Below are 14606 nucleotides of genomic sequence, written 5' to 3'. Positions count from 1 at the left end.
TGAAGACTCTCTCTTCTGCCACCCCCATGCTAGCCCTGCCCTTGACTGTGGTTCCTGCAGCCCCTCTTCCTCCACTCCACAGCATCTGGGGGCACGGAGCATTGGCTCTGCAGGGTCTGTCCTCTGCTTATCATGGCTATGGCATGGCGTTGGTGTCAGGAAGACCGTAGCAGGGCTTCTTTGGCCCCTGCCCATCAACTCAGACCATTTCTAAACCTGGTGTTCCCTGCTCTCGACCCTTCCCATCACACCTGCATGAGGAAGGCGGACGACAAAGGCAATGACAAACCCCTTCCCACAGGCCCTGCTGCTTCGGGCAAACTGCTTACCTCTGAACGCTAGTGTCCTCATCTATGAAGCAGGTGGTAGCACTCACGCCACAGGGTTGCCTGGAGACAGCAGACACCTTACATCTGGCCCTTGGCGTGTAGCAGCCAAAGGTGACGGGCTTCACAAGTTCTTCCTCCTAGAAATCCCTGCAATTTCAAGGACCCTCATGGGAGGAGGCAGTGTTCACCTCTAGGAGTGACTCCTACCTTAATGGCATCACTGGGAGGGTGGGCAGAACTGGGGCCTTCCTGTGCCTCGCAAACCACAAGGAGTGGACGGCAGCTGCCCGCCTGCCAGTCACGCAGCCAAACCTGTCTGTCCTTGGTTTTTCCCGTGTGAGCACGAGGCCTCCTGTGCCGGGAGCGGCTGGCTGCTGCCTGAGGCTCCCCCTGGGCTCCCTGCCTCTCCCCGCCCCCTCCATTCTGCATAGCACACCTGGCACAGGGAGGGAGGGCTCAGCCCAAGCTGCTGGCCTGCCCACCTGCCCTTCATTTGCTCTTGGCTAGCGGACTTTGCTCTTCAGGGCTGCAGGACAGTTGACGGAGGGCAGAATTCCAAGGATCTCCGGCCTCTCCTGAGGGTGTCTGTAATCTTTCAGTACGCCCTGCCTGCTCAGCATCTATGCAAGGTGCTGCAGGGCCTCCAACCCGATCCACTAGGGCAGGGGTTCTTAGCCCTGGCTGGAACTTAGAAACACCTGCGGAGGTTTGAAAACCACGCAGATGCTGGGCCCCTCCCTGGACCTGCTGAATCAGCACTGCGGATGCGAGGCAGGCATGGAACTTTATTTTGAATTCCACCCCCCACAAGTGATTCTAATCTGAGCCAAGGCTGTGAAGCCCTCATTAAGGGCCCTGCTACTCAAAGTGTGGGGCAGGGACCAGTGGCATCAGCATCACTGGGAGCCTGTTAGAAATGCAGGATCTCAGGCCCCACCTCATCTACTGGATCAGGATCTGCATTTCAACAAGGTCCCCAGGTGATCTGTGTGCACATCAAAGTTTGAGGAGCACTGCATAGGTAGATCCACTAGAAAGTACCATTGCATGAGGAGAGGGATTTTGTTTTGTTCCCTGCTGTGTCTGGTAATGCCCAGAACAGCGCCTGGCACATAGGAGGTGCTCAAGGAATATTTGTAGGATATTGAATGAATACAAAAGGATACAAGAGTTAAGCCGGGCAATCAGTCCTTCTACCTGAGCCCTGGAGGTTCACCGTTACTTTGTCCCATCACCTTGGGAGGTGAGGAAGGAGCTGGAGGGAAGGAATGGAAAGCCGGCCTGTGGGTGGCAGACAGGGATTAGGGGGGTTGGCTCCCCCCCCCCACAAAGCCAACCCGGTTGGAAGGGTCCAATCGCCATCCTGTCTTACCCTTGCAGGTACCCTGTGAGCCTGTCGTCGGACCTGGAGTGGCGGCCCGACAGGTACCAGGACGCGAGCGGGGTGCAGCTCGACCCGCGCGCGGGCTCGGCGCCGCTGGCGGAGGACGTGCAGGTGGACCCGCGCAAGGACTCGCAGAGCAGCTCGGAGCGCTTCCTGGAGCAGTCGCACTCGTCCATGGAGCGCGCCTTCGAGGCCGACTACGGGCGCTCCTGCGACTACAAGGTGGGGTCGCCGTCCTACCTGGACAAGCTGCTGTGGCGCGACAACAAGCCGCACCACTACTCGGAACCCAAGCTCATCCTGGACCTGTCGCACTGGAAGCAGGCGGCCGGGGCGCCCCCCACCGCCGCGGTGGCCGCGGACGCCGGGCCGCGCGACGAAGAGCCGGCCAGCCTCTTCCTGGAGATCGCGCAGTGGGTCCAGAGCACGCAGGGCGGCCCTGAGCGCGCCAGCCCGCCCCCCGACGGCCCCGAGCGCCGCCTGTCGGCCTCCCCGCCCGGCCGTCCGGCCCCCATTGACGGGGGCGCCAGCCCCCAGTTCGACCTGGACGTGTTCATCTCCCGCGCCTTGAAGCTCTGCACCAAGCCCGAGGACCTGCCGGACAATAAACTGGGCGACCTCAACGGCGCGTGCATCTCCGAGCACCCTGGCGATCTCGTGCAGACTGAGGCCTTCTCCAAAGAAAGGTGGTGAGGGCGGCGGAGGGGAGCTCCAGGCCATCCCGAAGACCATCCCGGGAAAGCAGGGCCCCCAGGAGGGGGCCGCATCCCTGGCATCTCCACCACCCCTTCCGCCCCTCTCTGCTGCCTTGGGGTTAGCAGAACACAGGAAGGATCCGAGGAGCGAGAGGAATGTCCATTTCTTAAACTGCCTTAATAACTAGCCTTTAACCTCTGGGAGTGGGTTTGAACAGCAGCCGAGATTGGGGGTTGATCACCTTCCCAGTGAGGAAGAGGCCCTTGTGTTTTTATAAGTGGCGGTGTACAGAGCAGAAACATGTCTTAGCAGCCTGCAGGCCCCACCTGGGTGGCTGTGTGCAATGGAACCTTGCAGGCAGAGCGTTGGAACCACCTGGCCCAACTAGCCTCAGCTGACAGATGTGGAAGGACAGTGAGGCCCAGAGAAGCAAAGTGACTATAAGTTCAGGGCCTAGTCAGCGTCAGGGCAAGCCTTGAATCCCGGGCCCCTGGCCCCCAGGCCAGTGTCTGTCCGCTAAACAATGTCTTCCTCTACTGGCGTCACTCTGGCTTTTCGCTCAGAAAACTTGGTTCAAGATGTTTCTTCCCTGTCCATTACCATCTGACCCATTCTACATGCTTTTACTCAGAGCAATGCCCCTTGAATTCTGGAATTGGAAACTGAGCCAGCTTCTTTCCCCTAGTCACCACGCATATTTTTTTCTGGCTCCTCAAGTACATAAATATTCCCATCTGCCTCACCCCTGTAGTATTTGCCTCACCCCTGTGTGGTCTGAAATCTTGGTTGCACATCAGACCAGTCTGGGCTCTGTGGGTAAAATAACCCATCCTCCCAGGCCTGTGCACACACCTTTTCCAGAACTTCTTATGCACTTTCCTGACACACGCACAGACACAATGACACAGCTCTTGCTCCCGAGGGAATGTCATACACGGGTGAGTTTGAAGACAGCAATTCCAAGAATCCCTCCAGCCTGTCCCACACCCCAACCCCCATACTCATAGCCCCGCTCCAAGCCTACCTTGGGAACTCATGTTCTCGGCATGAATTGCTCATTTGGAGGAAAGCAGCACGGTGCCTGCCTAGAGCAAATGTGTTAGAAGAGAAGATTTCACACAGGGCCCATCCGACTTCATTAATACTGCCCTTGATTTTGATCATCCATTCAGCCCCGGCAAAGGGCAGGCCCTGAAGAAATGCACTGGAGAGCAAGAGGCCTTGGGGACAGGGAATCCGGAAAGGTAGGAAGGTATGAAAGGTGGGGTGCCAACATCGAGGGCCCTCAGGGGTCAGGCACCAGCATGGGGACCCCATGACAAAAGAAAGGACTTGAGGCCACCATGTCCCTCCTAGCTTAGGCCAGGATGAGTTCGGAGCATGCCAAACCAGAGGTGCACTTGTACACAGAGCCTGGGGGGGGATGGTGTGTGGGCACAGCAGGCCCTCTGCAGAAGCATGGAGCCCAGTCCCCTGGAAATGCTCTGCCATTTCCACCACTGGCGTTCAGCTTCCCCCAAAGATGCCCACAGGAGCCAGTCTGTAAACAGAGGATTCCTCAGTGTTGATCTTAGGCTGGGTTCACCCTCTACTCAACAGCACCTTAAATCTAATCAGCTAACTAGGATCTGTACGTTGAAACCTGCAACACGTTAGAAACATATTTAAAAACAACCATACTGACTGATTTTTAAATGGAAAATATGTAAATATGAAGTGTCTGGGTTTCTTTTCTTTCTTTTTTTTTTTTTTAAAGAAAAGGAAATGTACACCACTCCTCATGTGCCATTTGTCCTCAAAGGGCGGCTTTACTTTTTTTGGTAAAGGAACAAGCTGCTGATCTTGACCAGGAGTTCATATATAATTGTTATTACAGAGGAATTGCTATTACTTACTCATGTTTTAAAAAAATCTATTAAACATTATTAAACTTGATCAGGATGGGCCAAATAAAGCTTTATTGGAACATAGATTCGTTTGTTCATTTACTTACTCTCTCATTCATTTACACATTATCTGATCCTGTCTTTAACAACGGATGAGCCATTGGAGCCTGGCTGGCTTCTCCCTGTACCCATGAAGGCCAGCGTTTTGAGGGTTTGCGGTTGCAGGGGAGGCGAGGGGAGAATCTACACAGATTGGTAGAAAGGGAAGACATTCCAGAATCACCTGGGTCAGGCCCAGTGCCCATATAGTAGATTTCAAACCATCTTTTGGAGCCAATTCCAAACCTTCTGACCAAGGCTGGTCCTTGGTCCGATAGCTTCTTCCTAGCTTGGGGCTCTGTCAGTAAGGAAAGTCAAATGGGGCACTGGCTTAGTTTCCTTCAGAAGCAAACTCTGAGACAAAGAATCAAGTGCAAATAGTTTGGGGGTGGGAGGAATGACCTCAGGAGACACTGAGAGGTGATGGGGAAGTGATGGGAAGGGGAAAGAAGCCAACAAAGGGTGCAAGTCACCACTGTGGGCAAAGCAGCTTCATTCCAGTGTGGAGCTCCATTAGGCAGAGTGGAACGTCCACCTCAGGGCCTTCCCACCCTGCCCGTCCTTGGCTGATGAACACACTCCGGGCTGTTACTTCCCCAGCACTTCTGGCCTGTTCTGCACTGCAGCACAGGCTCCAGTGGACCGAGAAAGGCCACAGGCAAAAGGACACAGGTGCTGGCAGATGGAAGTTGGAGTGGCATGCACAGAAAGATGAGAACAAAGGGGATCTCGGTAGAGCACCAACTACACCCACAGGTGTCAACACTGGGACTTAATGTTGAAGAGTGTTCAGGACCCAGACAGAGAACACCTCCTAGTGTTGGCAATACACTCAGGTTTTCTCAACCCTTCCTATCCCCTCCTCCCGGCCTATAACAATCCAAACTGGTCACAGGGCAGGAAGCTGCACTTTCATAAAGCTTCAGCAAGTAGAGGTGAAAGAAGCTGGAGGTACTACCTAAGCTGGGTTGCTACCTAAGCTACCCGTGGCTTTTCCTTTCAATCTGCTAAACATCCCAAGCCCAGCATCAGTGTCCCAGCCATTAGTCCCACTCGTCAAACTCTGGGATCAGTAATCTCTGTCACTGTTGAGAAGATTTGGTGTCAAACCAATGGGGGTTTTTGTGTCAGAACCTACTGGCAGGCCTGTGGTGTGAGCGCAGGAGCTCTTTTCTTGCCTGTGCATAGGGCCCCTTTGATCCTTGAGGCTTGAATTTTGCTTTTTACACTAAGAATTTCACGAAGACCATAAAAAACCCTTCCAGACTTTGACATTCAGAGTTCAAGTTACTTAGTCTCCACCGATGTCTCTTTCTTGCTCTGCACATTCTTGACTAACAGGAATGTCAACACTCATACGTCTTGTTACTTTAGCGCCCAGTGGCTAATTCCCATGGGAATGACAATGTGGGATCAGATTGGCCCTTGGAGCACCTACTCCACCCAGACCCTCTGGTCAATCTTAGTTGACAGGCTTGTTGCAAACAGGCTCTGTTATGGGAGAGAACAAGCATATGAATGACAAGTTTGTGTCTAAGAGCAAAACCTCCCATCCAACAATTGTTCCACCCTCTGTCTGGACCAAAACAAGGCTTACAGCTTCTCCACTTTAATTCATGGGCTCAAAACTAAGATAGAGCTTTAAATGACTGAGAAATTCCTTTGCAGAAACAAGGACACTGTGAGCCATGCTGAGATGCATCAAAATATGGTTGTAGGGGTCCCAACGGCCATCAGAGCTTAGTCATTAACGTCTTGGCTTGGTTCTCAGGAATCCTGGGATGGGGATTCCTGAGTAAATGATTGATGGAGGGGATGCCTGAAGACGAGGGGGAGTATGGGATGCAGATTAGGGCTGGGGAAGAACACTCAACAAGTACATGGTCCAGGCTAAAAACCAGCTTCAGCTCCACCCCTACAGAGAGCTCTGAAGCACAAATTGCACCATGGGATTGACCCCACCTTGAGGAAAAGAGGACAGCCTTTTGTGCCTCCATGTCAGCCAGTCACTGGTTGCAGGCTGTGAGGGTAGGGTGGAGGAGCAGAACCTATTCACCAAAAGCAGTTCTCCTAGGAGCAGCCGTGAGCCATTCAGCAGCCAAACCCACAGCCACTGGGCAATTGGCAGACTCCCTGCTGAAGGGGACCTATCTGGGTAGGGTACCACCCACATCACAGAGCACTGCACTAGGCACTGTGGGGGATAAAGAGGGAGAAAAGGGGACTGCCCAGCAGACTTTTATGGTTTGAGAGGATAAATGGGGCAACTATATAAAACCTCTGAGGTGCAAATAAGAGACCTTCAAAGTTCCCCACCTGGTGAGCACTCCAAGGCCCAGTTCCAGCCCTTTCATTATAAATTTCCTGCTGTTAACTTTCCCAAAAGCAACCTCTCCACCACTGCCCCCTACCGTGGAACTCTCAGCCAAGTGACTGTGTTGGGGGTCCCCAAGACCACCCTCAGGCTTGATAATTCACAGCAAGAAGGACTCACAGGATTCAGAGAAGCTGTTATACTCATGGTTATGGTTTATTACATGAAAGGATACAGATCAGCACAGGGAAAAGGTGCATGAGCTGAATCCAGGAGGAGCCAGGTACAAGATTCCAGGTTTTCCCTCCCAGTGGAGTTGCACGGGGACATGCTTCATTCTCCCAGCAGCAATGTGTGACAACACATGTGAAGTATTATCAACCAGGGAATCTTACCTGATCCTCAGTGTCCAGAGTTTTTACTGGGGATCAGTCATGTAGGACTCTGGACTGATCTATGTTACTCAGTCTCCAGCCCCTCAAGAAGTCAAACTGATACAGCATGGCCCAGAGCCTCAGACATACAAAACATTCTTATCAGGCAGGGTATTCCAAAGGCTCAGAGATTCTCTCTCAGGGGCCAGTCAAGGGCCAGTGCTTCTGAAGATAAGCCTTCCTCTGGAATGTACAGTTGATCCTTGAGCAACAGGGGTTTGATCCTTGAGCAACAGGGGTTTGATCCTTGAGCAACAGGGGTTTGAACTGCATGGGTCTACTTATATGTGGATTTTTTCAATAAATGTATACTACTGTATTACACAATCCACAGTTGGTTGAATCTGCAAATCTGGAACAACTGATAGAGAGAGCTGACCATAAAGTTATATGTGGATTTTCTACTGCGTAGGGGTCAGTGTCCCTAATCTCCATGTTGTTCAAGGATCAGCTGTACTAGGCTGTGCTGAGTTAACCCTCTACTGCATGGTGACATTGAATATATTTGTGTCTCCTGCAATTCTAAAGTCACGTGAGAGTTTGTCTAATGTGAACATTACAGCAAAGCTGAGGCAACACAGCTGCTTGTAATAGAAATCTTATTTGGTAAAATATGCCTACTTATTTTTAAGAATATTCAGCATTATTTAAATATAATAATAGAAATAGCATGCATGCTGAGGCAGGTGTTAGGCAATCTAACACCTGAGATGCCTTTTCTTATTAAATCACAGTCTGCTTATGAAAGCCCAGACTGTCACCAGATTTGCAAGCTAGCTCACTGCTCATTCCGTCAGCGTGGTTATTACCACTGGGGCAATTGTGCCACATGCATGATGGATTGCTTTGAGAAGCAATCATTTCCAACGATACCAGATCTGCATTGGAACACCGCGCTGCAGCTGCGGAGTTCTGCGGCTGAAGGAGCTCTCTGGCTGTGCAGCTGCCTGAGGGATGACCACATGAAGCAGAGGCACAGTTGAGAACTGAGGATGCAACAGTCAGGCTGAGCCACGGCCAGCTCCAGTCCTCAAGAAGATGGTGCTCTGGGGGCTCTGGAGGTGAGAAGGAAGGAAAAGACCAGACTCTTTACCTACGGGCACCTACCAGGTGTGATTAGAGGGTGTGATGGTTAATTTTATGTGCCAGCCTGATTGGGCCATGGTGGCTGGGTATTTGGTCAAACGTTATTCTGGATGTTTCTTTAAGAGTGTTTTGGGATGAAGTTAACATTTACATCAGTGGGCTTTGAGTAAAGCAGACTGCCCTTCATAATATGGTGAGGCCTTATTCAATGAGTTGAAGATCTGAACAGAGCAAAAAACTGACCTCCCCCGAGCATGAAGGAAATCTGCCAGCAGACAGCCTTTGGGCTTAAACTGCAATGTCAGCTATTTGTGGGGTCTCCAGCCTGCTGGGCTACCTTGCAGATCTCAGGTTTGTCAGACTCCAGCCTCCATAATTGTGTGAGCCAATTCTTTAAAATCTCTCTCTCTCTCTCTCTCTCTCTCTCGCTCTACACACACACACACACACACACACACACACACACACATCTTATTGGTCCTGTTTCTCTGGAGAGCCCTGACTAGTAAAGAGGGCAGGGCTTTAAATGTACTATCCATTTTAATCCTCACCACAATTGAGGAGACAGATGTCATTAAACCCATTTTAGAAATGAGGAAACTGAGCCACAGAGAAGTTAAATAACTTATCCAAGGTCAGTATACCATAGGGTTTCAGAACAGGAATAATAGATCCAGACAGCCCGGGCTGGAATTCTAGCTCCACCACTCACACGCTGTGTGACCTGGGGCAAGTTACGTAACCTTTCTATGCCTCCATTTCCTCATCTGTAAAATGGGGATAATAATAATAATAGCTATCTCATAGAATCATTGCGAAGATTAAAGATGTTAAAATATGTAAAGCGCTTAGTCTTTGTACAATACAGTGTTTGATGTGTAGAAAGTGCTTTATAAGTGTTTGATTAGTAATTAAGATAAACAAGATAATACCAATAGTAAATGGTGGATCCAAATTTGTACCTAATAAATAACACTTTCAGTGTTATTTGTTCTCTGGGGTTTTTACATTACATCAAACATGTGGAAAATCCACATCTCCATTAAAAACAAAAGTCAAGAGCAAAACCCCACCATCTGAAGTATTTGCCCAGCCCACAACCTCCCTTCTCTGAGAAGTGTACTCCCGCATTCACAGGGGAGTCCTCTGCATCCACGTTTGTGTTATGGTGACCTTCCTCCCTCACCTGTCCCACCTCCATCCAAGTGACTGGACCAGGGCACACACCTGACCTGAGTTGGGCCAATCACGTTCTCCCTCTTGGGAATTTAGATTTAAGATGCAGAGACATTTGTCAGTGTTTGCTGTTGCTTGAACTGAGGACAAACCAACCTCAGAACTGTGAGGTGACCAAGTTCACTGGGTATCTTTAATCACAAAGGGAGAGGAAAAAGCAAAAGGAGAGAGAGACAGAGAGACAAAGAAACTGCCCTAGTGCTGGTCAGGTTTCTCCCAGTTTCAGTGTCTCGTGGGGACCTGACTGCACCTTCTGCCCCTGGTTCCCATCGGTTACCCCATGACCTTAGACTAACACCACTTTATGTGCAACTCCCTTGCCTGGACTCCGGGGGCTGAGGAGAGCCTTGACTCAGCAGCCTTCCTGCCCAAGCCTGTGCTGAACCTCCACACCTGACCTGGATGTGGAGGAGCTTTATCCCCCAGCATCCTTTCACACTTTGGCACAGGTAGCTCGTCACAGCAGCCTCCTGTGAGCAGTGCTTTCAGAAAAAGGGAGGAGACTGAGTGGTAGTTCCATGAGAGGAGGGGCTCTGGGAAGGATTTAGATAAAACCCTCACCTGGGTCAGAATTGTGTGAACCCAACTGTGGGAGAGTAGTGAGTGCCAGGTGGCAGGGGAAGATGTGGAGGGACCTCTGAGGCCAATTTCATCTCCTCTAAAATTCTGCCTAAGGCTGCACTGAAGTGAGCAAGGCAGAGGTCGGTCAATGACAAGAGCAGCTCCCAGCTGCCAGCCCCATCCCCTCATGATTTCCAGCCACTTTCCAATTTGGTAGCCACTTGCCATATGTGGCTACTGAACCCTTGAAGTGTGGCTGGTCTGAATTGAGATGTGCTGCAAGTGTCAAATACACACCAGATTTCAAAGATTTACAATCAAAACAGAATGTAAAATATCTCTCATAATTATATTGATTACATATTAAAATCACATTTTTGATATGGTATTAAATAAAATATCAATATATTAAAACTAACTTCATCTGTGTCCCATTATTTTTTTTAATATGACTGGCTAATACAAAAGTTTTAAATTACATATGTGCCCCACCTTTTACTTCTATTGGACAGCACTCTCTGACACTCTCATTGGGAACAAACTTCAAAAGATCAAGGACACCAAGCTGTTGGTATAGTTAAACTTCTATCAAAATCTGTGAGCATGAGAGTTTATCCAGCCAACAAACGTCCTCTGACCATAGGAAGGAGAAGAGCCACAGCTGCTTTTTACGAAATGGATCTCATTAAATTAATTACATTACCACTGGACAGCTCATTCAATGCCCTCAAGGAGTTTTAATAAAATCAGCAGTGTTAGAGCAGAAAGAGACCATCTACTGAATCTTACCCTAGAGATAAGGTTGTAGGTTCATGGAGAGCTAGCTGACCAGAGTAAGGTCATATAGCAAGATGGTGGCTTCTGGCTCATAATCTAATGCTCTTCCTTCTACAGCATGATGCCTTATCTTGGGGCTTGAAGCATTCACTGTGATTGGCTATCCAGAAGTAATTTCCAACACCCTTTCCTCTTGTCTACGTCCCTAGAGGCTGAAAAACTTTGCTTTTCCAACCTTCCTGGAAGCATTCTACAGCCATGTGATCCAGTTCTCGTCAATGAGGTATAAAGGGATGTTTCCTGAGGACCTTCTCAATACATATGAGAAGAAAACCTTTTACCTCTGCTTCCTGCTTTTGAATTTGGATGCAGTGCTGGAACTGCAGCAGCCATCTTAAGATCATGAGGCAACAAGCCAAAGAACAAAAGTTAGACTGTGGGGGTAAAAAAAAGGAGGGATAGAAAGAGCCCAAGTTCATAATGATGTCATTAAGTTACTGAACCAGCCCTAGAACTGCCTACTTTCAGACTGTTTGTTGAGAAAACAATAAATATCCTTATGATTAAGCCATTAGTCTTCAGTTACAAGTTTTCTTTAACTTGCAGCTGAAAGCATCCCAGTGAATATTTATTTGAAGGTCCCTAATTCCTCCACTATCTTATCCTGCTTCATTCCTGTCACTGTTACAGGCCGGGCTCCTGCAGCTTGGTAGACTCTTGGCTGAGCCCAGGGACATATTTCTGCTCAGGGGTATGCCTTTTATTGCAAAGAACCTGGCTTTTCCTAGAACATATGCGCAAAAATTCCCAACCAAGATGAGTGTTTGGGCTCTCTTGTAGATACAGCCAAATGTTGCTCTCACCCCCTCCTGCCACCCAGGGAAACCTTCTTGCATTATTTATTGTGTCTTTAACCTATAGTTCTCTAGCCATCCTGTTTCTCCAGCCTATTTCCCGAGGTGTTTACTGGACACCTAGCTCCTCTCAGAAATAGCCGCAGTCCCCGATTTGCAAGTCCTCCTCCCTGGCTTTCATATCTGCTCTTATCTCCCACCTCTGTACTTCCTGGGAGAAGATAGACGTCTATCCAGAGAAGTGCCCATCTGCAAGCCCCATTCCCTCATGACTTCCAGCCGCTGTCCAATTCAGTAGCCACCGGCCACATGTGGCTACTGAGCCCTTGAAATGTAGCTGGTCCTAGTTGAGAGGTGCTGTAAGTGTCAAATACACATCAGATTTCAAAGACTTAGTACCCCCTGCAAAAGACTGTAGAATATCTCATTCATAATTATTTATATTGATTACATATTAAAATTATAACATTTTTGAAATCATATTAAATAAGATATATTAAAACTAACTTCACCTGTCTCTTTTTACTTCTTTTAATGTGGCTGGCTAATACAAAAGTTTAAAATTATATAAGTGCCCCGCATTATACTTCTGTTGGACAATACAGTTCTAGAATGCTATGGACTGACTATGGACTTAATTCTTCTACAATAATATTTCATTTCAGTGAGGTCTTCATCTTCTTAAACTAAAAGAGTGACCCCAGAATTCCAGGCGCCAAGCAGTCTATGTGGAACAGGTCTCTTTCAAATCAAATCAGATCATAAAAGTGTTGGCCTCTTGTCTTAAAGATTGTTTGCAGACTCACTTAAACTGCCCTAAACAAAAAAAAAATAGTGTTTATTAAACAGATAACAATAGTGTCTCTTGAAATCTGAAGGCCAGAAGCAGAATCGAGCCTCACAAGGGACTTAAACAGAAGCCCTGGAGAAGCCAAGAATCAAAGTTCTTCTCTTCACCTCCCTTTGCAAAGCGTTTTATTATCTCATCTCCTGGCCCACCCAACCACTTTCATTTCACTTGAAGCCCTGAAGCTGAATGTCCTTCTGCTTTTTCTGAGTTTAGCAAAATCAGTCACTGAAGTCACCAGAGCAGAGTGGAGGATCAAGATGACCCGCTTACCAGATTACAGGTAATTTATTTTACCTCCAGTGGTGCCAGACACTGCATTTTACATTTGGATCCCGTCACGCTGAGCTGTGATTTATTTATTAGACTTGCCAATGAGATGAGTCTGCCTGGTGCGCACAGAGGAAATTTCAGTCTGAATCAGAAAGCAGAAGGGGCTGTGCCAAGGATGGGCACTGATTTAATGGTGGGCGTGCCTCCTCACCATCAGGGAGCTTGTAAAATTAGGTCAAAAGGGAGGGAACTCGTTAAGATAACTCATTATCACAAAGATCTGCATATGTGGAGGACTGTATAAACAAAACTTCATCCCTTGAAACCCTAATGGGACCTGGTCAGATAAAAAAAAGCAGTCAATAAAAATTAAAAAAAAAAAAAAGCAGTCAAGGTTAGACCTCTCGTGTGGGTGGCAGACGTTCCCCAAATGGACTGAACAAAGCTCTGCAGAGAAGACCCCCTCACTGACCCTCCTACTCCATTCTTTCCCGAGCCAACACCTCTCACATTCCAGTCCTTCCATTCTTGCGTGCACCATGTTACCTGGAAGGAACAACACATTGCACTAGCATGAGATCCTTCACCAGCTACATTAAGAGCAAGGCCTAAGAGAAAGCGACAGAAGTCAGACCAGTTCGGGTGAGACCCAAACTTGTCCTGCAACAAGTGTGACCTGCAATGGAATGAAGGGTAGCAGAATATACCACGCCAAAATAAGCCACTTTGGCCTAAAAATTATTTTGAGCTGAAGGCAATTAAGAATCAGCAAGCAGAGGGCTTCCCTGGTGGTACAGTGGTTAAGAATCCGCCTGCCAATGCAGCGGACATGGGCTCGATCCCTGGCCCAGGAAGATCCCACATGTGGCGGAGTAACTAAGCCCATGTGCCACAACTACTGAGCCTGCGCTCTAGAGCCCGTGAGCCACAACTACTGAGCCCATGTGCCGTAACTACTGAAGCCCACATGCCTAGAGACTGTGCTCCGCAGCAAGAGAAGCCACTGCAATGAGAAGCCCACGCACCACAACGAAGAGTAGCCCCCCGCTCGCCGCAACTAGAGAAAAGCCTGCGTGCAGCAACAAAGACCCAAAGCAGCCAAAAATTAATTAATTAATTAATTAATTAATTAAAAAAAAAAAGCAGCAAGCGCAAGAAAGCTCAGCTCTCCCTATCTGTCCTCTTTTCTGCCTAAAGAGGAGACATAAATTTTCCTTTTACTGGAGACAGACTCTTATCAGCCCAGAGAAGGCACCAGAGGAATCTGCAAACAAACCTCACTCCATTTCCTCCCATTAATTTACCTTCCTGCCACTTGCCACCTTTGGAAGGCTGAAACTGCTTTCCTTTGTCTGTTATTTCTCTACGGATGCATTGTCCTTTCTTGAAGATGCTATATAAACCAGAGTTCGGAGCCACCGTTTTGAGTTACTCTTCATTTTGGATTTCTCCCATGTGATGTGCACTGTATGTTAATAAACTGTTTTTCCCTTGTTAATCTTTTTGTTAGGGTCCCACCTGAAAACCTAAGATGCTTAGAGGTGAACTTTGGCCTCCCCTACGAGAACCTCTCTTCAAAGGAAGAGAGATGGAAACCAGGAGGAAGAATCATTGGCCACTTGATGAAGGAGGTTGAGCTGGGCTGAGAATGAAGGGGGAATTTCCACAAGGAGATGTGGGGAAGGGCCTCTGGGAAAAGCTTTTTCTGGACAAAGGCTCTGAAATCCATCCCAGGAGAGACTATGAAAAGGTGGGGATGATAGAGGAGGAGTATTCAGATCAGAAACCCTTGGCAATGTGAGGCCCCAGAGCTTAACCTTCTTTTCTTCC

General features: G+C 48.6%; 1 protein-coding gene across 2 annotated transcripts in view; it reads left to right on the top strand.

Annotated features, from left to right (window-relative positions):
• The window catches only part of MAPK4 (mitogen-activated protein kinase 4), a 179682-nt gene extending 175312 nt beyond the window's left edge, over window positions 1–4370 (top strand). For both annotated transcript variants that reach the window (XM_061169456.1, XM_061169455.1), the window contains exon 6: window positions 1710–4370. In XM_061169456.1, the coding sequence (XP_061025439.1) occupies window positions 1710–2406 (697 nt within the window). In that variant the 3' untranslated portion in view covers window positions 2407–4370. The remainder of the gene's footprint in view (window positions 1–1709) is intronic.
• The last annotated feature ends 10236 nt before the right edge of the window (window positions 4371–14606 follow it).

The sequence above is a fragment of the Eubalaena glacialis genome, chromosome 15, assembly GCF_028564815.1.
Source record: "Eubalaena glacialis isolate mEubGla1 chromosome 15, mEubGla1.1.hap2.+ XY, whole genome shotgun sequence".
NCBI lineage: Eukaryota > Metazoa > Chordata > Mammalia > Artiodactyla > Balaenidae > Eubalaena > Eubalaena glacialis.
The sequence above is the reverse complement of the archived record's forward strand: the minus strand, read 5'-3'. Positions and strand labels throughout refer to the sequence as shown.